Consider the following 23,335-nt stretch of genomic DNA (forward strand, 5'->3'; position numbering starts at 1 on the left):
CTTAATCCATCCGGCCAAGGCCTCTATCGAGACAGTCGCGGCGGCCCTGGCTCAGCCTGTGGAGGCTACACCAGTGGTGGCGACCTCGGGGCTCAGAGTTTCCCTGCCACCGCGGAGGGAGTCCTCTTTTATGCCCATCGACAGGACCCCCGTGAAACCCCCGGCGGAGAAGAAAAAGGGGGCAGGAGGTCATCGTGGATTCGGCCTCAACCTCTGAGGAAGAGCTGATCGAGGTCTTAAGCCACGGCGTTGGCGTGGAAGAAGACCAGCCCGTCGGGAGGGATCCCGACGCAGGAGACTAAGATATCGTCGAGGGTGCCGACGGGGCGGGGGGGGGGGGGCGGCCTCCACGTCGACTTCCCCGCCGGACGGCGAGGGAAAGAAATTGGATACAATGGGGCGCAGGGTCATCTCGCCTGCAGCGACGACGATTAAGGCGGCCAATGCCTTGGCTATCGTAGCCCGCTACGAAAGGGAGCTGTGGTACAAACTGGCCCCCCTGCTGGACTTCCTACCGGACGACAAGAGGGCGGATGCCCTAGAGATCTTGCAGGAAGGTGACGTGGTGTCGGACCACGCCATTACGATTGCGACGGACATCGCCGACAATGGATTTCGCCAGTTGGGCAACGGCATGTGCCTTAGGCGACGTGGGTGGCTCAAGGCTACTGACTTCCGTCAAGACGTGCAGACCAGAGTCTTGGACATGCCGTTCGATGGAAACAACCTGTTTGGGAAAACAGTGGACGATTCCCTTCAAGCCATAAAAGCAGACACGGAGACGGCCCGGGCTCTCGGGGTTCTCCAGCAACGGCGGCCGCCCTTTCGGAGCAGCGGAGGCAAGGGCGCCTCCAAAGGTTCCGGCGGCGGATTTTCCACCTACCGTCAAGCGGCACGTTCGTCGTCGCAGGAAACTTACAGGGGACGAGGCAAGTCAGGCGGACCCCGCCGTCGTCGCCAAGGAGGTCAAGGCGGCAAAGCCTCGTCGAAGCAGGACTGAACCGGCCGTGGGGTCGGGCCCCCACCGAAGCACCCCGGTGGGAGGCCGGCTGGCGAGCTTCATCAGCGTGTGGGAATCTCCACTGACCGTTCGGTGCTGGACGCCCTAGCCCAGGGCCACGCGCTCGAGTTTCAAAGAAGGTGCCCGCGCTTCCTCCCTGTGGTCAGGAAAGAACTTCACGTCCCTCAACTTCTCTTAGAGGTAAAGGCGATGCTCAGGAAGGGCGCCATCGAACTCGTCCCAAAGAGGCTTCGGGGCTCCGGAGTTGACTCAAGATACTTCCTCGTGAAGAAGACGACGGGAGGATGGCGCCCCATCCTGGACCTATGACGACTGAACAAATTCATCAAGGCACAGAAGTTCCGGATGGTCACCCTCCAACACGTCCTTGGTCAGCTGGAGGAGGGCGATTTCCTGTCGTCGTTGGATTTGGAGGATGCCTACTTCCATATTCACATCCTAAAAGGACACCGAAAGTTTCTCAGGTTTGTGGTCCAAGGGCGTCACTATCAGTTCAGAGCCCTTCCCTTCGGACTACGGTCGGCACCCAGGGTGTTCACCAAGTGCCTCGCACCGGTGGCGGCGCAGCTGCGCCGAGAGGGGATCCACGTCTACCCCTAACTGGACGACTTGCTCATCCGAGCCAAGACGAGGGAGCTCGCCGTGGAGCACACGGCAAGGACCGTCCAACTTCTCACGGACCTGGGATTCTCTGTAAACTACGCCAAGTACCACCGGGTGCCCGCGCAAGACGCACTGTTTCTGGGAGCGAAGCTCGACAAAGTGTCCCTTCTGGCCTCCCCGTCGGAGGAAAGGACGAGGGCCATTCTGGGCAAGGTGCAGTGGATGCTGGTTGCGGACGCGGCCAAGGTGAGGTCCATCAAGTCCCTCCTCGGAATGATGTCTTCTTGCATCTACCTCATCCCCCTGTGCAGGCTCCGGATGCGCCCGTTGCAGGAGTTCCTGGACGCGCGCTGGATCCAGACGACGGGCAGCTTCGAGGAGAGGATCACACTCGACGAGAGTTTCCGACGAGCGATCCGGTGGTGGGGCACCCGCGCGCATCTGACGGCGGGCATGGACTTCCAGACCCCCGGCCACCAGGAGACAGTGACCACGGATGCCTCCCTGGAAGGGTGGGGAGCGCACACCGAAAATCTGCACGCGAGAGGCCTTTGGCTCCCGACGGAGAAGTCCCTCCATATCAACGTCCTGGAGCTCCGTGCAGTGTTTTGGGCCCTCAGGTCCTTCCTTCCGTCCCTCAAGGGCAAGGTGGTGAGGATCTTCACCGACAACACCACCACCATGTTTTACATCAGGAAACAGGGCGGAACCAGGTCCCCAGCACTGTCCAAGGAGGCGCAGGACCTGTGGCATTGGGCCGTCGCCCAAAGGATGTTTCTGGTGCCGTTTCATCTGGCAGGGATAAAAAACACCATCGCCGACTCACTCAGCAGGGAGCTGCGCTCGTGCCACGAGTGGGAACTACGACAGGATCTAGTGGACCGCCTCTTCCGACGGTGGGGCACACCCCAGATCGATCTGCTCGCGACGGCGACGAACTCCAAGTGCCGGAGGTTTGCCAGCAGGTTTCCCCAGCCGAGGAGCATGGGCGATGCTTTCTCGTTCCCCTGGGAGGGCCTGTTCCTATACGCGTTCCCTCCATTGCCATTGCTGATCCGGCTCATCAACCAGCTCAAGAGGTCACGGTGCAGGATGATCCTCGTCGCACCTGCGTGGCCGAGGCAGATATGGTTCCCGGACCTTCTGGACTTGTCAGCGTCCCCGTCAATCAAGCTGCCAGTGGACGCGGATCTGCTCTCCAGGGAAGGAGGCGCCATCCTCCACGACCCGAAGTCGCTGAACTTGCAGGCCTGGCTCCTGCAGCGTTAGAGTTTGGAGGATACAACATACCAGCCGACTGCAGAGAGGTTCTTGCAAAGGCCAGGTCGTCCTCGACTCTTAAATGCTACGGACACAAATGGAAGAGGTTCTCTGTCTGGTGCCACGCACAGAAGATTAACCCTCTGCGGATTACGGCTCCCCAAGTACTGCCGTACCTACTGACGCTGGCCAAAGCTGGACTGGCGAACGCGTCCATCAAGATTCATCTTGCTGCGATCTCCCGATACACCAGAACCACGGGGCGGACGTCCTTGTGGTCTCATCGTCTGGTGAAAGAGTTCATGAAGGGACTGTTCAGATCATTCCCGCCAGTGAAGGCTCCGGCCCCGGCGTGGGAGCTCAACGTGGTGCTGACCAAGCTCATGGGACCTCCGTTCGAGCCTCTGCACTCGGCCCCGTTGAAGTTCTTGTCGTGGAAAACAGCGTTTCTTGTGGCCATCACCTCCGCACGACGGGTGGGAGAGATCCAGGCCCTTTCCTGCAAGGCCCCGTACTTGACTTTTCACGACACAAGGGTAGTGCTCAGGACGCACCCCTCCTTCATGCCCAAGGTGCCGTCGGACTTCCACCTCAACGAACCCTTGGTGTTGTCTGTTTTCTTCCCGTCGCCTTCGTCGCCGGCTGAGAGGACTTTGCACTCGCTGGATGTGACTAGAGCGCTGAAGTTCTACGTGGACCGCACAAAGTATTTTCGGAAGACGTCACAACTCTTTGTGAACTTTGGACCTGTCAATCAGGGGAAGGCTCTCTCGAAGGCTTCCACTTCCAGCTGGCTCTCGAGCTGTATCATGTACTGTCATCGGTTGGCAAACCGACCGCTGCCTGGCCGTCCGAGAGCCCATTCCACCAGAGCGATCGCAGCTACCACGGCGTTCCTATCTGGTGTGCCCCTGCTGGACATCTGCAGGGCTGCTACGTGGAGGTCGACGCACACCTTCACGAAATTCTACTGCGTCGATCGGGATTCCAGGGAGGAGTCCAGGGTCGGCCAAGCAGTGCTGCGCAACCTGTTCGCCTAAGGTGAGCCTGGTGAGGAGGTAAGATTTGCTTAAAGTTTAGTTTGATGTAATGCTTAATGTTGAGCCTTTGCCACCTCCTGTGGTTGTGCATGTGTGTACTGCTATGTATTCTTTATTCATGAGCATGCAAATCCATGCCAGACCCCATGCTGGAGAAGGAACAAGTTACTTACCTGTAACTGTTGTTCTCCAGCATGGGTCTGGCATGGATTCACATGCGAACCCTCCCGCCTACCCTTCTGCGGCTCTTCACTTGGTCATACTGCCACTTCACGTGCTTCCAAATCTGAAGATGGCTGCCAGAGGCGGGGCTTAGGTAGAGGGCAGTCATTGGCTGTGGTCAGTATGACGCAGAGATCAGTGATTGGTTACTACTACGAAAGACAGATCAGAAACAAAACTGATACTGGTTTTTCTTTACCGAGGATTCCCAGCCTGACGACGGGGAATATTCATGAGCATGTGAATCCATGCCAGACCCATGCTGGAGAACTACAGTTACAGGTAGGTAACTTGTTCCTTTCCTTACATTGTTTTGTTTTGGTTTGATTGGTTACCTGATTCCGGTAAAGGTTGAACAGCGATGAGGTTGTTCTTTGAGGGAGGTAGTGCCTCGACTCTTTCAATTAAGGATGTTAGGATTTTCTAATTTCATGTGAGGGGATTGGTCTGGTTATAGGGGTTACCTGATTCTGGTAAAGGTTGAACAGCGATGAGGTTGTTCTGTGAGGGAGGTAGCGCCTTCTCTGTTATTTTTTATCCTTCTCATCACATTGGACAGTAGGTAGCTGGTGGTAAAGGGGTAGCTGGGGACGCCTGGTAATGACCCGTCGGTATTGAGTGTGGTAAATCCTGAGATGAGTAAATTGTTTTCTATGTTACTTGTGGTATTTATTGTGGATTTCGTTGTATCCATGGGTTCAACAGCTTGTTTTGGGTTAGGATGTTTTCCTTGCTATAAGACCGTTTCGTTTTTACCAGTCATTGATGTTGGCATTGGGAGTGCATGGCCACCACTCCCAATGTGTTTGGAAGGCTTGTACATCCTGGTCTGGTGCAATGAGTATGGTATTAAGACCATGGATGTTTGTGATCTCAGTGATTTTGTATGTTTCCACTTTGTGAATCCCTGTTGGAGTGAGGTTGTGATTGTCTTTTTGGAGGCTTTGAGGTCTCAGTTCTCTAGAGTGGCAGTCTAGAGTCCTGCTGGGGTTCCAGGGTGGCAGCCTGGACACCCGCGTTGTTGTAGGCGGGGGCAGGTGGTAGGAGGTGTAGCAGTCTTGTGGTTGTTCAGGAATGTAGGTGAAGTAGCCCAGTTTCAGGGTTGGCCAGGTACTGAGGTGAGAGCCCAGTTGCTTGTTTGTGGCAGGAAGAGGCCGATGGAGGACACTATTTTTGTTACTGGCACATGGAATTTAGTTTGTCAGGGTGTGATGTTTTGATGGTTGGGTTTAGCCGTGGAAGTGCCTGTCTGCCAGTTGAATGTTAAGTGTGCGTATATCTTGGAAAGTGGTAGTTGTGGTGTTCTGGTATGTGACTTGTTCTGTGCATGTATGGTTTAGTAAAGGAGGGAGGTGTGTTGCATTGTGCCTGTCTGAGGTGAGGTAGCTTGAGATGTCATGTGGAATGTTTGTGTGGATGATGGAATATTCTGAGTGATTGTTCTGTGTAGAGGCGGTTACAGCTGGCTGGCCCTGGGTGATGGGAGCCGTTGTTGTCACAGATTATGTCCTTTGTCTTCATGTGGATATGTAACTAAGAACTTGGAAATAAACTTACCTGAAGAAATCTTAAGAGACTGGAACCTGCTTTTTAACAATGCGTTTACATCTTCTGGATGATTTGTTGTAGTTCCGCCTCTAAAGTTGAATCCAAGCTAGTCTTTGTTGCCGTTTGTGCTACTTCTGCAATGACGAACCCACGGATTGAGGCTTCAAACGCGTCCCACATCGTGTTCAGAGAAATGTCTAGTGTTGCGTTAAAATCAAAAAATTCCCAGCTTTACACTATTCTTAGGGTGCTTTTGATAGGAGGCGGAAGGTCACTGGGTGGAGTATGGGGATCTGGGGTGCTGGTTAGCACACACACATGTGACCTACACAATTTTGATGATCAAACTTTCGAAGCAGGGGCCTGTGAAATTTCACAGATTTCCTTTATAGAAGGTGGCACACCCCTAAAAACCTGTGAATGCAAATGGCTACCTTCCCGAAAAAAGGACATACTGCAGACTGGAGAACCACCCACATCATACGGACATCACACACTGCATAGCCAATCAGGTGCTCCTTACATCAGAAACTTGACCAATCCCCACAAATAACTAGATGAGACATTTTAAACCAAAACGTAACTTGTACAGTACCTTGTTCATTTTAAATACAAAATACAGTAAAATGTGTAACATAACTTGAAAGCTGTGGTAAATATATTTTAAAGCATCAATCAAGTCAAATATGTTTTTAATAGCATTAACACATGGCAGCCGCCATTTTAGAAGGAAACATGGCTGACAAATTCCCCACACAGGTAAATACTCCAGGTAAAACAGCAGCTTTCGCTGTGGCACACCAACCACATTCTCACCGTACCCCACGCCTACTGGTCCACATGAGACCACGAACAACGAGATAAGTAACCCAGGGTAGCACACGCCCATCACTGAGGAATCACTGCGATTGCTAACCTGCATCGCTTACTTGGGGAATTCCCAATAGTAGTAATCTCCCACTACAAATGTACTCCCAAATCTAGGTATAACAAACCATCGATGACTGTTACATTACGGAAACCTACTGTACTATATGCTGAAACCTGCAGCCTTGTGAAGCCTAGGCTTCTCTCGCACTGCTGGATTCTTGAATCTAGGTGTAGCCTCCTTTGTTTATTACATGATGAAGCCCAACGCATTTGAAACCTAGCCCTCTCTCCCACTAAACAGGATTTTCAAATTATAGGTTGTAGCCTCCATATTTGTTTACTATATGCTGAAACCTGCTGCATTGTGAAACCTAAGCCCATTGGTATAGGACCCTCAATTCTATACCTGGACAAATATCACCCCAGCTGAACAATCTCGCAGCTTACGGTACGTATATCTCACACCACTAGTGTGGACACAGGCACGGCCAAGCATCTATGCACGATAGAATACGGCTATGCCTATGCACATCAGGTCTAGCTTCACACATAGCCGTCCAGACTGAAACACCTGATACCTCAACACCTCTGCCACTAGCATACAGCGACTACCACCGAAAGGAATCCGATATAGCTGGCCTCACATAGACTTTTGCAACAATAGCAATCTATCTCAAACCCTCAACAGCACCCACCCACGTGTATGACCTCTCTTGGGGCTGCTTAGTCGAGCCTTGCCAGCTACCCAAGTCTTAGAACGACAACATGTACACATGCATCTCCTAAACTAAACTCCCTAGAATTTCCCACCACATAGACTACGGTCACCGAGGGCGTTCCAACCGAGAAAAAAAACGCATTGAGGTCACACAAGTGGGGAAACAGCGCTATATAAATAACCCAATACAATACACAGTACAAATTCAGCCAAATTGTGCAAAAAGAGGTGTGGTTGGAGGGAAAATGGGTGGGAATGGGATTAAAATCTTACAGATTTCACTTGGCAATGGGCATCAAATGGGTGGGACACAGACAAATTACATAAATCCATCCTCATATGTCTTCTGCATTGAAAAGCATTACAAATCTACATTCAAAGACCCTATTTCAAGTTCTTATGTTAAAGCTCTTATTTTAATGACAATAGTTTCGACTTTATAGGTAGCACTTTCAGCGCCACTAATAGCTACAATTAAAAATGGCCCTCAGAGGCAGGCCTTGAGCCTCTCACACTCATTGGTCAGGGTAGAAAGAGAGAAGACAAAGTGGATAGTCTGCACATTAAATGAGTAGTTAGTTTTGTGGTATTTTGTTATACAGAGGATTCTCAGCTGAATGACTGGGAATTATTCAAAGCATGTGAATCTCTGAAAGAGATTTGATGCTGGATAACTTCAGTCATAGGTAAGCAACTAATTCATGTATGGCCGCAGTCTACCTACCTCTCAGGGTAAGTACACATAAGGATCACATCCAGTGCTGTGCCAGGACTGCCCATAGAAACCACTAAATACTAGTGTGGGGCGCACCTACACGCTTAACCACAGAAATGGCAGTACATACCACCACTTTATCTGCAGCTTGTTCCTTGCCTGACAGTTCCCACCATTGACTCGGACACAGTATTGCAGCATTCAGGTACATGTAAGCCACTAAACATATTCAAGAATTGCAAACAGTGGTTGAATACTCGTCCATAAGAGCGGTACAGAGCCTTTAGCGACACCTGGTTTGCCTCCTAAAGGACATAATGTGGAATGCAAACCCATCACAGGTTCTGCATCAGTGTAGCACAGGTGAGGTAAGCCGTCCGCTCATGGAGGACTCCTCAGATGGAGGGCTCCACCAGGTTGTAAACTGTACTACATCTGCATGATTGATGAGGTTGGTGTAGCATAGTTCGGGCATGCGGATGATCATGGAGTTTTCCTAGAGGGTGTGCATCTACTGCACGTTATGCTCCAGACTCGCCCCCTTCCCTGGGACAAGATCCCGGGTGTACCGCAGAAATGACACTACTGAGATCCTGAGTCCATAGTGATTACTCAGACTTGTACTTCATGTCTTACTTCAAGTGATCCTGCACAGTATCGATGGCTATCAGCTCAAGTAAAAAAGAAAAAATACCTGGCAATAACACATTGCAATAGAGGCAAATGAAGGCCAGCAGGGGTGAGGGAAAGCTATGGCTTCTGTGAGCTGAAAACACATGACTGACATTTCAAAACCTTTAATACTGTGCACACTGCTTTCCTGGTCTCATAATGTAGCTCATGTATTCCAACAAGTTCGGAATGTGTTTGATGTTCTCAATCAGCCTATGAAGTCCACATAGCTGACTACACGAGCAGACCCATGTGCTTTGACTCCTGCAGTTTTGCAAGGTGGGAGACTTTTCCCCAATAAATACTTTTTTCCTGTTTAATGATAATGCAGTATGCTCAAACTGCAAACTCCCATCTTCTCTCAGGGTCTGTGCCTTTAAGCTTTATGTTGGATACATGTGTGCCTGCGTTGGGTGGTAGGAATACAATTCCGGGCATTCTGGGATGATGTGATTCATTAGAAGTAGCAGAACTTGTGTGCTTTAAAAATGGTTCCACTGCCCTGTTTACAGTATGCAGCTTATCTGACACTTGAAGTGTTCAACTGTTTACTATGATGCGACCATCTGCAGGATTTATGTTAGACTAAAATCACAGAAATTGTGTTGTTGGTTTGGAAATGTTAACCATTGTTGCGAGTACCTCCGATTTAACTCCATTAATCATTTTAAAGCATGCTTGGCATGCCAGTGCTTTTTGTGTTGCGAGATTTGCTAAATATCTTTTACAATGTGCTCCCTGCATGTGAAGCTTGTCTCAGAGGTGGATGATTTATTTATCACCCAAATATTTTCTTTCTATCTGACGGTGTTGGCAAACCACATCTTTAGTGCATAAGTAGTACATTTTTGATAAGAGGGAGCTTAGCTTTAAAGATGCCCTCCACTTCAGAAGTTCACTGGACATATCTTTCTTTGCATGAGTAGCCTCAACCAGTATTGTAGGGCGTGTATAAATGTATCGATCAGAAGTGACTAGAAGTCTTCAATGTGTGGTGAATACTTCATGTGCATGCTTTCTTTTTTTCTGTTTATGTAAATAATTGTAGAAACGTGTGTTTGAAGAAAACGAACTGGGTGCAAATAGGCAGGCTTATGCAAAGCTGATTTTGTTTTTTTCTCATTTTCAGTACAGTTTAGAAAATGCTACTCAAACATTTGATGACATGCCAGCAAGATTTGGATACATCCTTCCAAGCGATGGTTTGAAGGTAAGTTAGATGACTGGTATATACATGTGGGACCTGGGTAATCATTTTAATTTATTTTATATTGCTTTTGATAGAATAAATAAATAAATTGTTATAAATGCAAACTAAAATGTGTAAACAAAGTGTTCAGTTATAAACATATGTACAGACCCATAATTGTATAGCTTCTTTTTTGCCAAAAGCATGTGTAGGAGAAATGTATGACTGGGATTCAGCGAACTCCTGATTTTTATCCCTCTGGATACTCTGAATGAGGCCCAGTGAACAGAATGTTGCCCTTATAACTGCAGTCCCAAACTGCAGCCACTCCAGGTCTTAAAGTAGTTTTATCAGATTTACTATCACTTGGTACATGTGACATCGTCAGTACCCGGACCTATCACAAGGGGATAGGAATCCCTCTCAGCCTTTAGTAACGTCCAAGTGCGGAGTTGCTGTCCAACATATGACATTAGCCTGACAGTACTCCTCCACTAAGCCAGGGAATCCCTAAAGTGAAAGCTTTGTAGAGCATACAATTGGCACTGTAGATGTGGGCATGTGTACATTATCGGTGGGTTCCCTGTGCAATCATTTGGGCCAAACCCCTTCCAATGCACTATGCAAAATTGTCATGCATTCCTGGCGTGTCCCAAATTGGTTGGACCTCAAACTTACTCGATGGATGTTTATAGACCGTGGTTTCGTTGCAAGGAGGGTGCCAGGATGGTATAGTTTAACATGGTCATTTGCAACGTAGGATGGAGTCTCCACTTTAACGTAAGTACCAGTACGACCACCAGATAGTTGTTCTTCTGAATTACTTGATAGGGACCTTTAAAACTTTAAGCAGTTTTCGTGAATCCGAAATTTTTAGATGTTTCGTGGACAAACCAGACTTGCCATCGGGGCTGTAGTCTGGTGCAACATATCTGTGTTTGTCATCTTGTTTGTGAGGATAATCAAAGGCAAATGAAGGCTGTCAGAATAGTGCCTGTTTATGCTTCACTTGCATCATATTTCTTCCATTGCTACTGGATTAATCTTTGAGATTCAAGTAGTCACCTGCACACATGTAAGACTGCATTCGACACATGGTACAGATAGTGCTACAAACAAAACCATCTCAAACGACAATGGCCCTTGAGTACCTTTCAGCAAAGTACTGTTTTTATATTTATTTATTTTTACCAATGTAAAGTGAAAACTGGGGAACTGTCTGCCACACTGGAAAATATGACTAACACCAATGTAGAAACTCCAAGTATTGGTGAGGTACAGGTCATTGATACATTTCAACAGATACTGCTCGTTCTTTACAATCATGCAACATGCCCTGTGTTAAAGATATTTGGATTTTTAAATGCAGTTGTCCCACTGTCCCTCAAAAATTAAGCCAAGACAAACTTTGTATTCAACGGCCCAAAGTGTAAAGAATATTCCAATGTTAACACTGTGTATTAATTTCTCCCACAACTGTAGGATTATTGTACAAAGCTTATAACATGAAGGGCTTTCAATAATATCTTACAATGTAAATGAAGGGGAAAGCAATGTTTCTGTATTGGTTATGAATAGCAATTGTTGATGTCGGTTCCATCTGGAATTGTGCTGACTTCAAGATGACCAAGGTTTCAAGTCAGAGTAAATTGGGCCCACCTTCAGCACTCTTCAAGGGGATACAAAGACAATGAAATCTATGCTTTACAGAGACAAATAAGATTTGGAGTGGCCTGATGGTCTGATTTATGACTAAGCCCCAAAAGTAAATTCATCCATTAGCTGGCACCTTTCAACCCTGTACTCTGATAATAATCAGCCATCTGCTGGGACTAATGCAAGCAGTAAAAAAAGGTGCCTGTCGGATGTGTCCAATCAATCACTGACTAACAGTTTTGTAGTGAAGCCTCTGGAGAGCTATTGCATGACTCATTGCGGAAAGCACGAGACCCGGATTTGCAGTTTAAATGCACCCATTAGTTGCAATTGCGTGTAACATATGCAAACGATTTTTGGCTCATAACGTTGGAAACATTCCAGATATAAACAAATTACTCTGTGCATTTCCAAGCTAAGAGTTTCCTCGTTGGTTTGGCACCACATTTACATTATGTTCTATTAATGTTGTATATGCAGGCATGCTTTTACTAGGACAGATTTCAGAAATCCACATCTTATTAATGGGGGTGGATGCTACCTATAATTATGAAAGAAAAACAATTTACCATGTAAAGTCTAGAGGGCAAATAGGGGCCCATCTTTCTTTTGGTCATACATATAGAAATTATCATCATCCAGTGAAGATTGGGGGGCATATTCAATATAAGTGTCTGACTATGAGACAGGCCAATGGAAAGATCGGGCCAATCACAGTGTGACCTAATTATGACGTAATCATGGGCCTATTTGACACTTTAAAAAGTGTGTGCACAATGGGGATGGGGTCTGGCACCTTTAAAAAGGTGCAGTAAAGAATACCACCTGGGATTATGGATGTATAAATCAGAGGGAGACCAACTAAAGGGCTGCAGAAAAGAAGATTCCTGTCCAGAGGATGTGCCATCTCCACAAGGGAACAGCACACAAGAGAATCTGAGGCAGTATTAACGTTCATAGAAGCAGATCATGAGGGGCCCTGCTTACTGGAGATTTGTAATCTAAAGGTCTCCGGCTGCTTCTAAAACTGAAAGCATCTTTTCAAAAGTGAGATTGAGATTTTCCCAAGAGAAATGATTTGATTTGCATATGGTCTTTCCCCTTTTGTAATGGCTTGGCAGGCAAAGAACGATGGTCTGGAGGGTTGACCAGTGCGATGCCAGAGGTTAAGATTCATTCTAAACCTTCGAGCCATCACCTCTTTTGTTTTGCTATTGTCACCCCGAGTGGGACGGGTATGCCCAGACATGGGTCCCGTGCCTGCTGGGCCTAGAGACCCAAGCTACTCCTCAATGATGACGCCCAACAAGGCTGAAACATGTCTGGGGATGCTTGTGGTCTCGTGCCGAAGGGATGTGACCTAGCAGTTCGGGCTGGACTACCCCTTTTGGGGGTGGGACCAAGCCTGATTTGCATATGGTCTTTCTCCTTTTGTAATGGCTTGGCAGGCAAAGAACGATGGTCTGGAGGGTTGCCCAGAGCGATGCCGGAGGTTAAGATTAATTCTAAACCTTCCAGCCATCACCTCTTTTGTTTTGCGTTCTGAATCGATAACAGCTTCCCTAATCCAAACCCTGCAGAATTCTAATGCAATTTATTTATGAACTTCACAAACCTTAGCAGCTCGTAATTACATGGGAAGTATGAGACAATCAGCATGTATTTGATTCTAGCATGTATTGGTATTCTTGGGGAAATCGGAGGTTCGTTTTGTTTTAAATTTATTTTATTGTTTTTTTATCGAAGGAAAAAAGGAAAACATCACACAACATCAAAATATGCAGATCATTAATCACATTAGTAACAAACCATAACCTTTGCTCTAATCTTCTCCATATATCCCCTCTCCACTCTCAATTCCTACCCTTCAACCCTGCTTGTTTCGCCATTTTGTTGGGTGCGCACTACATTTCGGTTGCTTGAAGACACCTTGCATCCTCGTTAGGATCCATTCGCTTCAGACCCTTCCTCGGCAGCAGTGGCAAACAAGGTTTGTAATAACATTTCCCATTCCAGAATTCCCCCAGAAACCCCCTCTTACACGCTAATCCTTCATTTTCGTTACATGGTTCCGGCCTTTGGGACGAGAGAAAAACGTCCCAGTAGGCATGCAGCTGGGGAAAGCAAATCCAATTCCACCCCTCCTTTATGTAATCTGTCTGCCACCTCCCTCTAGTATATCCCCACCACTGTGCATGCCCAGAACATGAGTAGCATCCCCGCGTCTATCGCTTTACACCTGGGACATCCCTGTACCGCTTTGCGCGTAAATAGCGAAATCCGCCTTTGTTTCTGACCTTCTTATGGTATTCCAGTACTCCAGTACCCCCGAACACTGGGCTTCAGTAAAGGCTGCCCCTATATCTTCTTCCCACTTTCCCCTAACCACCAGGGAGGGAGGCCCATTAGACAGTAGGGTGTCATATATCCTCGATATGGTGTACCCCCCCCTTTGCCACATCGAATATGATGTTCACTATGGAGTGTCTTTCCATTAACTCACTAAATGCATGCCACCTGACCTCTCTCTTGATGGTGCTATATAGCAAATATTGGCCTGCGTGAATGCCCGTCTGCAATCTCCGCTCCGAGAAGGGTATGTAAGCAGTGTCTTGCAACAGATCCCCTATGGTGGCCCCCCCACAGGCGAATACCCATGCTCGCTTGAGCTGAGGATGGCAATATTGAAACCAGAGGAATCTGCCTCGATATTGAGTCCGTCAGCCTCATCACAGTCATGGCCCTGTCCCACACCCTCAATCACAGGGACACCAAGTGCGACCATTGGCCCCCTTGAGGCTTTTTTAACCACAATAGCTCCTTCAGGTAGTAACGTTGTCCCGTGGATTGCAGCATCAGTGTGTCCGGAGAAGGGTCATCTGTGATCCTATCTACTACAAATTGCAGCTGCCCCCGCTATGTAATATAATTTAAAATATGGAACCTGGATGCCCCCCTGTGTGTGTGGTCTGTATAAAGTTGATAAGGCTATTCGAATCCGCCCGTTCTGCCACAGAAAGCCTCTGCAAATACTCTCCAGGGTCCTAAAGAAGGACCTAGCTATATAACATGGGACATTCATAAAGAAGTGTAATAGCCTGGGCAATACCACCATCCTCAGCAAGGCCGCTCGCGCCATCATCGAGAGAGCTAGTTTGGCACAGAACTTCATGCTGTGTATTATGTATTATGTGTTCCTCATCCGGGTCATGATACACTTAATCCCCAAATACCTGAACGTGCGTACCTCCCAATGCAGAGTAAGCACAGGCAACACGCCTTCTTCTATCCTACACAGACCCGCTATTGGGAATAATGCAGATTTGTCCATACTGATTGCAATCCCAGAGAGTTTTGTAAAAAGCGCCATAGCTTCCAGCAGCTGCTGTAAATTGTCCTTAGGGTTCTGGACATGAGTGTGTCATCCGCATATAGGGATATCAGATGTCTTGCTCAATCTATTTCTATACCTGGCTCTATATATTCTGTTCTAAGATACGGTTAGTATCTATTAACTGGACCGATTTCATAAATGTCTGTCCAAAGCCAAATCTACAGAGTGTTGCATAGAGCCAGTCCCAGCTTACTGATTCGAACGCCTTCACTGCGTCCAGTTTGGCTATGGCACACAGTCTCCCAGGACGCCTTCCTGTCCATCACGTGATGTAATCTCTGCAAGTTCCAGGCCATGGTCCGGCCAGGAACATAGCCCGTCTGATCCGGCTGCACCAATCTAGAAATCACTGCTTGCATTTCTGTTTTAAATCTCTCTCCTTCGCTTCCCTGACCGGATGCTGTTACCAGGGTTGCTCTAACCTTCGCAATTGTTCCTCAGCAGAGGACAGTTCCTTGTTTACATTTGCCTGGACACTACTGGACCCTGCTATGGTGACCCCTCTGACTACCACTTTTCTTGCTTCACAGAAAGTGCCCGCACTAGGCACATTTCCCAGATTATGCGACACATTTTCAGTGATGCTGTTTTTAATGCAATCGCGAAATGGGGGGGGTCTGTCAGCGATTCGCTCCAGAGCCTTCACTTGGGTATCCGAGCCCTAGGGTGCGAGTATTGCCATTGTAAGCTAGGCGGGGCGTGATCCGATAAGACTCTACTCTTATACTGGGCATGTGTAATCTGGTGTGCCAACTGATTCCCTATGTAAAAATAATCGATCCTTGTATGCACTGCATGTGCCGCCGAAAGGTGTGAATAGTGTCTAGTGCCTGGGTGAAGAACTCTCTAGACATCTACTAAAGCGAAAGAGTCTAGGAGTGTCTTGCTGGGCAACGCTAATTTAGCATATTTAACATCTGTGCAATTAAAATCCACCCCCCCCATATCATACTACTATCTCTATAGGGGCCCAACCGAGGGTACAGCGTCTGGAAAAAAACCTGGCAGCGCTATGGTTCGGGGCATATGTGTTAATTAAACAAGTATCCACCTGTTCGAGGAGGCCCTGTACGAGCACCATTATGCTGTCATTGTCAGTTTTGATGTGGGTAACCTTAAAGGGTACCGAGGGCGCTATCCATATCAGGACCCCTCGTGCATAGACGGAATATGGGGAACCAAATAGTTGCCCCTTCCATTTACCTGCTAATAATGCCTGTTTTTTTCAGCCGTGAGGTGTGTCTCTTGTAACATGGCAATGTCCACCTTACATCTCTGGAGGTACGTGTACACACTATTCCTTTTCACGTACACGTTCAACCACCTCACATTCCAGGTGAGAACATTTACGGTTCCAGCCATTTATATCCATCTGTTTCGAGGGGATTGGGTCCTCCGACGTATTCCATATCTATGACATGTAATCACCACAGCTGTGCTGCTTCGGAAACTTTTTTCGGCGTCTGCGTCCTGCGTCGATGCGCCGTCGTCGAGGACCTCCTCCGACGTCCGACGTCATCCGATGTGATAAGTAGGACGCACGACGCCCGTAGCCTCAGTTCTGTTTTTTCTGCGAACGTATTGCTTCGTGTTTCTCGGTTTCAACGCCTCGACTCTTTGGAGTTCTGTTCTTCTCGGTTCTTCGAACCTGTTCGTTTTTTGAAAATCCTTCAGAGGATGTCTTCTACTTCGTCTTCGACCCCGCGTCCGGGTTTCAAGAAGTGCGGGGAGTGTGGGTCCAAGATGTCGGTGACGGACTCGCACGACGCCTGCCTCTGGTGCCTCGGGGAGGCCCACGACACGGATGACTGTGTCGACTGCCAGTCGCTCACGTCCAAAGCCTTACGCGAACGTAAGAAGAAGTTGTCGGTAGGTCGGGTGTCCAAGCCCCAGAAGTCGAAGTCTGCGGGGCTTTCGACGGATGATTCGAGGGGTGACTCTCCGCGTCATCGTCGGAAGTCTCGTGGGTCTCCTTCTAGGAGTCGGTCTCGCCACTCCTCAGCCTCTTCGAGGCATTCTCGGAAGCGCCGACACCGGTCGTCTTCCAGGTCCTCTTCGGAGGGCTCTGCCCGGCACGTCGCTTACCCCTCCAGCCGTGCGACGCCGGAGGAATGGGCTTCCTTCGGGAAGAAGATGCTGGCGATTCTTGAGTCGCAAGGTACTCAGCCGTCCGCGCCCCCGAGTGGGGTCGGTTGTGTGAGGTCGAGAGACACCGCTCGCAAGAGTGGTCGGCACGAGTCACGGGAGAGGTCCCGTTCGGACAAGGGGACTCGTTCTCGACGTACCCGTTCCAGGTCCCGGTCCTCGACGCGTTCGAGACCGTGTGCACCTGTGAGGTCTTCGAAGAAGGCATCGACGTCTGTGGCGTCGAGGGCGTCGACAGGCTTTCTTGAGGCTCTGGCTCCGAGGAAGTCGTCGATGCCGTCGACGCTCAGGTCGTCGAGGGACACGCTCGGGGCTCCGCCCTCGAGGGCTGTGTCGACGCCGCCGATTCTGGAGGCGCTGCATCTGACGTCGACGCCGATTTCCTCGACGTCGACGCCGATCCTCTCGGCGCCGATGCAGGTTCTCTCGACGCTGGCGCCGATTCGCTCGACGCCATCGACACCTTTCGTGACGGGGGTACCCCAGGGCACGGGTGGACCCCCTAGGAAGGCTCTGGTTAAGAGCAAGCACTCTACGGTGCCTTCTTTTCGCCGCCTGGACTATATTTCGGAGGCGGATGAGGATTCTGATGGCCTGGTTCCTAGTCAGGTTCCGGATGAAATTGTCTCGGGCCATAGTCAGTTTGACGAGTTGAGACAGTCACTGCATGATGCCAGTGGACTGGACACCTCTCCGGAGGTGGAGTTTTGTAGGCCTGAGCCTGGCTCTCATGCTGATTCCTCGTACCGGCGCCTTATGGCTAGGGTTTCTGAGTACTTGGGATGGTCTGCTCCCCCAGGGGAGTTTGTGCAGGATGATCTGACGGACATCCTTGATGTTGGTCCCCCAACTGACCCGGTTCTGCCGTTCCATATGGCTTTACAGAGAAGGGTGGCGGCGGCTTGGACTGCTCCGGAGAGTCTCCCGGCGGTGGGCAGATCCTTGTCGCGAAAATACCATCCAGCCAGTGGCGACCCCTGCTACTTGACCAGGCACCCCACTCCGGAGAGTTTGGTGGTGCAGGCGGCCACGGCCCCGGCGAAGCAGGCGTCGTACCCTACCATCCCTCCTGATAGGGACGACAAACGTTTTGATGGCTGGGCGAAGAAAGTGTTTTCTTCTGGTGGTATGGCGCTTCAGGCGGCCAACTCCATTTGTGCCTTGTCGAGTTTCACGCACACTCTGTGGAACTGTGTTGCTTTAGCGGCTGAACATATTCCCGAAGGGGACGAACGGGATGGTTTCCTTGCTATGGTCCAGGATGGTAAGGATGCCATGTGTGAGTCCGTTCAGTCGGGTTTGGACTTAGCTGAATGCGTCAGTAGGTCCATGGCGGCGAGCACCGTGATACGCAGGTTTGCGTGGTTGCGGAAGTCGGGGTTTGCTCCTGATGTGCAGTCCCGGCTCCTCAACATGCCCTTTGACGGTGAACACCTTTTTGGCAGCAAGGCTGACGAGAGCCTTGAGAGGTTGCAGACCTCAAAAGCTGCAGCGAAGTCGTTGGGCGCTGCAGTTCGCCAACCTCTGCCTTTTCGTCCTAGGGGACAGCAGTGGAGGGGTGGTTCCTTTCGCTATTACTCATCCTTCAGTAGAGCGAGAGGAGCTGGCAGTCAAAGAGGCCAACGCAGGGGTACCAGAGGTGGACGACAGGGTACCCGTGGTGCCAAGGCCGCTCGGGCAGTTGCCTCTTTGCCCTCAGGTAACCCCGCAGCCGCTCCCACTCAGTCGTGAGGCCATGTCCCATGGTTCGCCGGTTGGGGGAAGGCTGGCGCAGCATCTTGTAGAGTGGCAAGCCATTACTTCAGATGTGTGGGTTCTGGAGATCATAACCCACGGCTACTGTCTTCCCTTTCGGCACAGGCCTCGCGACAATCCACAGGGAACCTCTCTTTACAGAGTCCGGATCCGCTCCTTGCGCAGGAAATTCAAGCCCTGCTGGAGAAAGGCGCCATAGAACTGGTGCCTGTAGCGGAGAGGAACAAGGGATGGTATTCCCCTTATTTTTTGATTTCGAAGAAAGACGGGGGATTGAGACCCATCATGGACTTGCGCGGTTTGAACAAACTCCTCAGGAAGGACAAGTTCAAGATGGTTACTCTCTCTCAAGTCCTCCAGGCCCTTCAGCTTCAGGACTGGTTGGTGTCACTCGACCTCAAGGATGCTTACTTCCATGTGCCGATCCATCCCAAGCACAAGAAGTACCTGAGGTCCTCGGTTGGCGACTCGCACTTTCAGTTTCGGGTCCTGCCGTTCGGATTGACCTCCGCCCCGAGGGTTTTCACCAAGCTCATGGTGGTGGTGGCAGCGCATCTCAGGCAAGGGGGGATTCACGTCTACCCCTACCTGGACGATTGGTTGATCAGGGGGAGCTCTCCCGAGCAAGTCCTGGATCATCTATCGGTCACCTGTCGCTCCCTTCACAGGCTGGGCTTCTCCCTCAATTTAAAGAAGTCCCATTTGACGCCAACACAGCGGCTCCAGTACATCGGAGCAGTGCTCGACACTTCCCTGGGGCAGTGTTTTCCTCCCCAGGTGAGGGCTCTTCACATTCAGCAGATGGTGCACAAGTTTCAGCATGCCCAGACGCTCCCAGCGTAAGAGTTCTTGAGGTTGCTCGGCCTCATGGCATCCTGCATTCTTCTGGTGCCAGGGGCTCGCCTGCGGATGAGATCTTTGCAGTGGGCACTCAAGACGCAATGGTCGCAGTCCTCCGGCAGGATGTCGGACTCGATTCAGGTGCCGTCCTCGGTCGCCCGGGACCTTCTGTGGTGGGCCGTCGAAGGCAACTTGATGAAGGGGGCTCCATTTTGGCTTCCCTGGCCGGAGGTGACGATCATGTCGGATGCATCCCTCACGGGATGGGGAGCTCATGCCAACGGACTGACAGTCAGCGGTCGTTGGTCTCCGTCGGAGTCCAGACTCCATATCAATCTGTTGGAGCTGAGGGCCGTCAGGCTAGCCCTGAAGGCTTTTCTGCCGTCTGTGCGAGGGAAGAATGTCCTGATCCTGACGGACAACACAGTGGCCATGCACTACTTCAACAAAAAGGGGGGGGGGCAGGGTCACTTCCTCTGTGCAGGGAGGCGATGCAGCTCGAGTTCTGGGCCATCCAGCAGGAAGTTTCGATCTTGGCAGTTCATCTGGCCGGAGCCGAAAACGTGACGGCGGACGCTCTGAGCAGGCAGAGCGCGATCTCTCACGAGTGGGAGTTGGCTCAGGAGATTCTCCTGGAGAGCTTCGCCCTTTGGGGGACCCCTCAAGTGGATCTCTTCGCCTCCAGTGTCAACCGGAAGTGCGAAAGGTTTTGCTCGCGGGAATTTCCTCCAAAGGGAGCCTTAGGAGACGCATTCGTGGTGGAGTGGTCGTTCCCGCTGCTGTACGCGTTTCCTCCAGTCCCCGTCATCCCGCAAGTGCTGCGGAGGTTACGGAAGTTCGGTTCCCGGATGATCCTCATTGCTCCGGCGTGGGCTCGGAGGACGTGGTACCCGGACCTTCTCGACTTGTCCATCTGCCCTCCACGTCGTCTTCCCTACCGAGACGATCTGCTCTCACGGGAGGGGGGGGTCAGGTTCTCCATCCAGAGGTCAGATCCCTCAACCTTCACGCTTGGCTTCTGAGAGGTTGAGGTATAAGGATTGGGACCTCCCTGAAGACGTGATGGAGGTGTTGCTTTCGGCCCGAAGGCCAGCAACTAAGTCTCTGTACCGTTGCCGTTGGCGTAAGTTCTGCGACTGGTGCAGAGTTCAGAATGTGGATCCTTTTGCATGTGACATCCCCATGGTTCTGTCCTTTTTACTTTCTTTGGCCCACAGGGGCTTGCAAGTGGGTACCATTTTAAGGTTACCTGGCGGCGCTGTCCATCTTTAAGCGCTCGTCTGAAGAGTGTTCTTACTTTAAAATCCCTTTAATTTCACAGTTTCTGAAAGGGCTCACTAATGTGTGTGCTCCGTTTGAGCCTTTACATTCTTGCCCTTTGAGGCTGTTAACTCTGAAAACTGTGTTTTTAGTTGCGGTTACTTCCGCTCGCAGAGTGAGTGAGTTACAGGCACTTTCAGTTAAGCCTCCCTTCACTGTATTTCACAAGGACAGTGTTGTCCTTAGTGTTCGTCCTTCTTTTCTTCCGAAGGTAGTGTCGAAATTTCATTTGGCCCAGAAGGTTGTTCTTCCGGCATTCTATCCTCCTCCGCATCCTGGTAAGGAAGAGGTGAGGCTCCATAGGCTTGATCCTAGGAGAGCTTTAAGCTTTTATGTTTCACGCATGTCCCGGGTCAGAGTGGACGATCAACTCCTTATTGGTTACGCTGGGAAGCGTTTGGGGCAAGCTGTGTCGAAACAGACTTTGTCTCGCTGGATTATTTTAGCCATCTCGGAGTGTTACCGTTTGGCGGGTAAGGACCCACCGGCTGGCTTGCGGGCCCGTTCTACCAGGGGTGTGGCTGCATCTACTGCACTGCAGAGGGGTGTTCCTATTCGCAACATCTGTGATGCAGCCACCTGGGCTTCAGTACATACATTTGTACGTCACTATTCCCTCGATTCCATCCGAGGGCAGGATCTGGCCTTTGGCAAGGCGGTCCTTTGCTCTGCTATTTGATTGGCTATTCTAAATTTTGATTCTAAATTCTTTCCCTCCTCCTTGCTCTGGTACTGCTTTGGGAGTCTGTCATAGATATGGAATACGTCGGAGGACCCAATCCCCTCGAAGAACAAGTTTCTTACCTGGTAACGTTCTTTCGATGGGATGGTCCGACGACGTATTCCATATCGCTCCCGCCCTGCCTTCCCCGCTGCAGAATTTCTTTTGCGATTGCAGCTTACGTTCCGCAAGGCTTTGTGTCTGACTGGCAGTTGACTTATGTCACACGTTCTGGGGGAAAAAACTACAACTGAGGCTACGGGCGTCGTGCGTCCTACTTATCACATCGGATGACGTCGGACGTCGGAGGAGGTCCTCGACGACGGCGCATCGACGTCATTGACGCAGGACGCAGACGCCGAAAAAAGTTTCCGAAGCAGCACAGCTGTGGTGATTACATGTCATAGATATGGAATACGTCGTCGGACCATCCCATCGAAAGAACGTTACCAGGTAAGAAAGTAACTTGTTCATCTAATCCATCAACCACCCCCGGCACCACACCCAGCTGTTCCCTCTCTGCTTTTGGTGTTCCAACTCCAAGTGTAGTGCTATCATTTACTTCCAATGTATCTGCAGGCAAACCCCCCTCCCTTTGAGCCTTCCCAACTACCCCAACAAAAAACAACTGCCCAGCATTGCTACCCTTGCTTAGGCTTGTCCGCTTCTCGCATCTGCCCCAAGCGGTCTCGCTCTGGGCCAGTGCACAACGGGTGGGCACGAAAACAAGTGCCCCCGAAAAAGGAAACGGATGGGGTGTGGCTGACACAGCCGCCGGTGCAGCCGCCTCTTCTATGTTATACAGCGTTGACCAACATCAAGTCCCGCCATATGTAAAACACCTTACAAGCTTCGATAATCTGTCACTCTGAGAGGTCATTCCTCTTACGAAGGCTCTCGCCATCACAGAATGTTTACTTAGTTGCAGATTCAGCAGTGCGCCCAGCAACTTGGTGCCTGCTGGTTAAAGTACATTAGTTATTGCTGGCCACAGGACGGGTAGAACTTCCCTTGCATGTTCTCCGGTTGTCCTCTTCACCGCAGGGCCCTACCTTTTCGTTGTCCATCCCAGCCTGTGCCTCTTCAGGGAGGTCGAAGAACCATGTCTTGTTTTTATGTATGATTTTAAACCGTGCTGGGTAGATCAGTATATATTTCAATCCGGCTGTACAGAGCCTGAACTTAACCATTGAAAATTGTGCCCTACTTTTTTGTACCTGGAACGTGTAATCTGGGTAGGTCGTCTAGTCTGGCGCAGCTCTCTCCAGTTCTCTGCCTTGCAGAGAATAGGCCAATATCTTCTCCCTGTCCTTCTAGTTCAGGACTTTAGCAATGATCGGCCTTGGAGGTGATCCTGGCGGGGGGCCGCCTGACCAGCGCTCTGTGTGCCCTCTCGATTGTAAAGCCCTGTGTGGGGTTCCCGGGCCAATTTCCTGAAGCAGCATGTTCTCTATATACGCTGTCGGGTCTGAGCTGCCTTCTCCTTCAGGCAGGCCTACAATACGAATGTTGTTCCTCCGGGCCTGTCCCTCTGCCTCCTCCAACCTATTCTCCAAGAGGCTGACTTTCTACTGCAGAACGTGTACATCAGCCACTGTGTTCTCTTTCACTTGTGTCTCTAGCATAGTGGTACGCTCTGCCAAGCC

The 23,335-nt window shown here is 50.2% G+C and overlaps 1 protein-coding gene across 2 annotated transcripts in view; it reads left to right on the forward strand.

Annotated features, from left to right (window-relative positions):
• The window catches only part of RNF13 (ring finger protein 13), a 1,183,896-nt gene that overhangs the window by 183,224 nt on the left and 977,337 nt on the right, over positions 1–23,335 (forward strand). For both annotated transcript variants that reach the window (XM_069618372.1, XM_069618373.1), the window contains one exon: positions 9,799–9,879. In XM_069618372.1, coding sequence (XP_069474473.1) covers positions 9,799–9,879 — 81 coding nt within the window. The remainder of the gene's footprint in view (positions 1–9,798; positions 9,880–23,335) is intronic.

The sequence above is a fragment of the Ambystoma mexicanum genome, chromosome 10 (genome assembly GCF_040938575.1).
Source record: "Ambystoma mexicanum isolate Mex_15411 chromosome 10, UKY_AmexF1_1, whole genome shotgun sequence".
NCBI lineage: Eukaryota > Metazoa > Chordata > Amphibia > Caudata > Ambystomatidae > Ambystoma > Ambystoma mexicanum.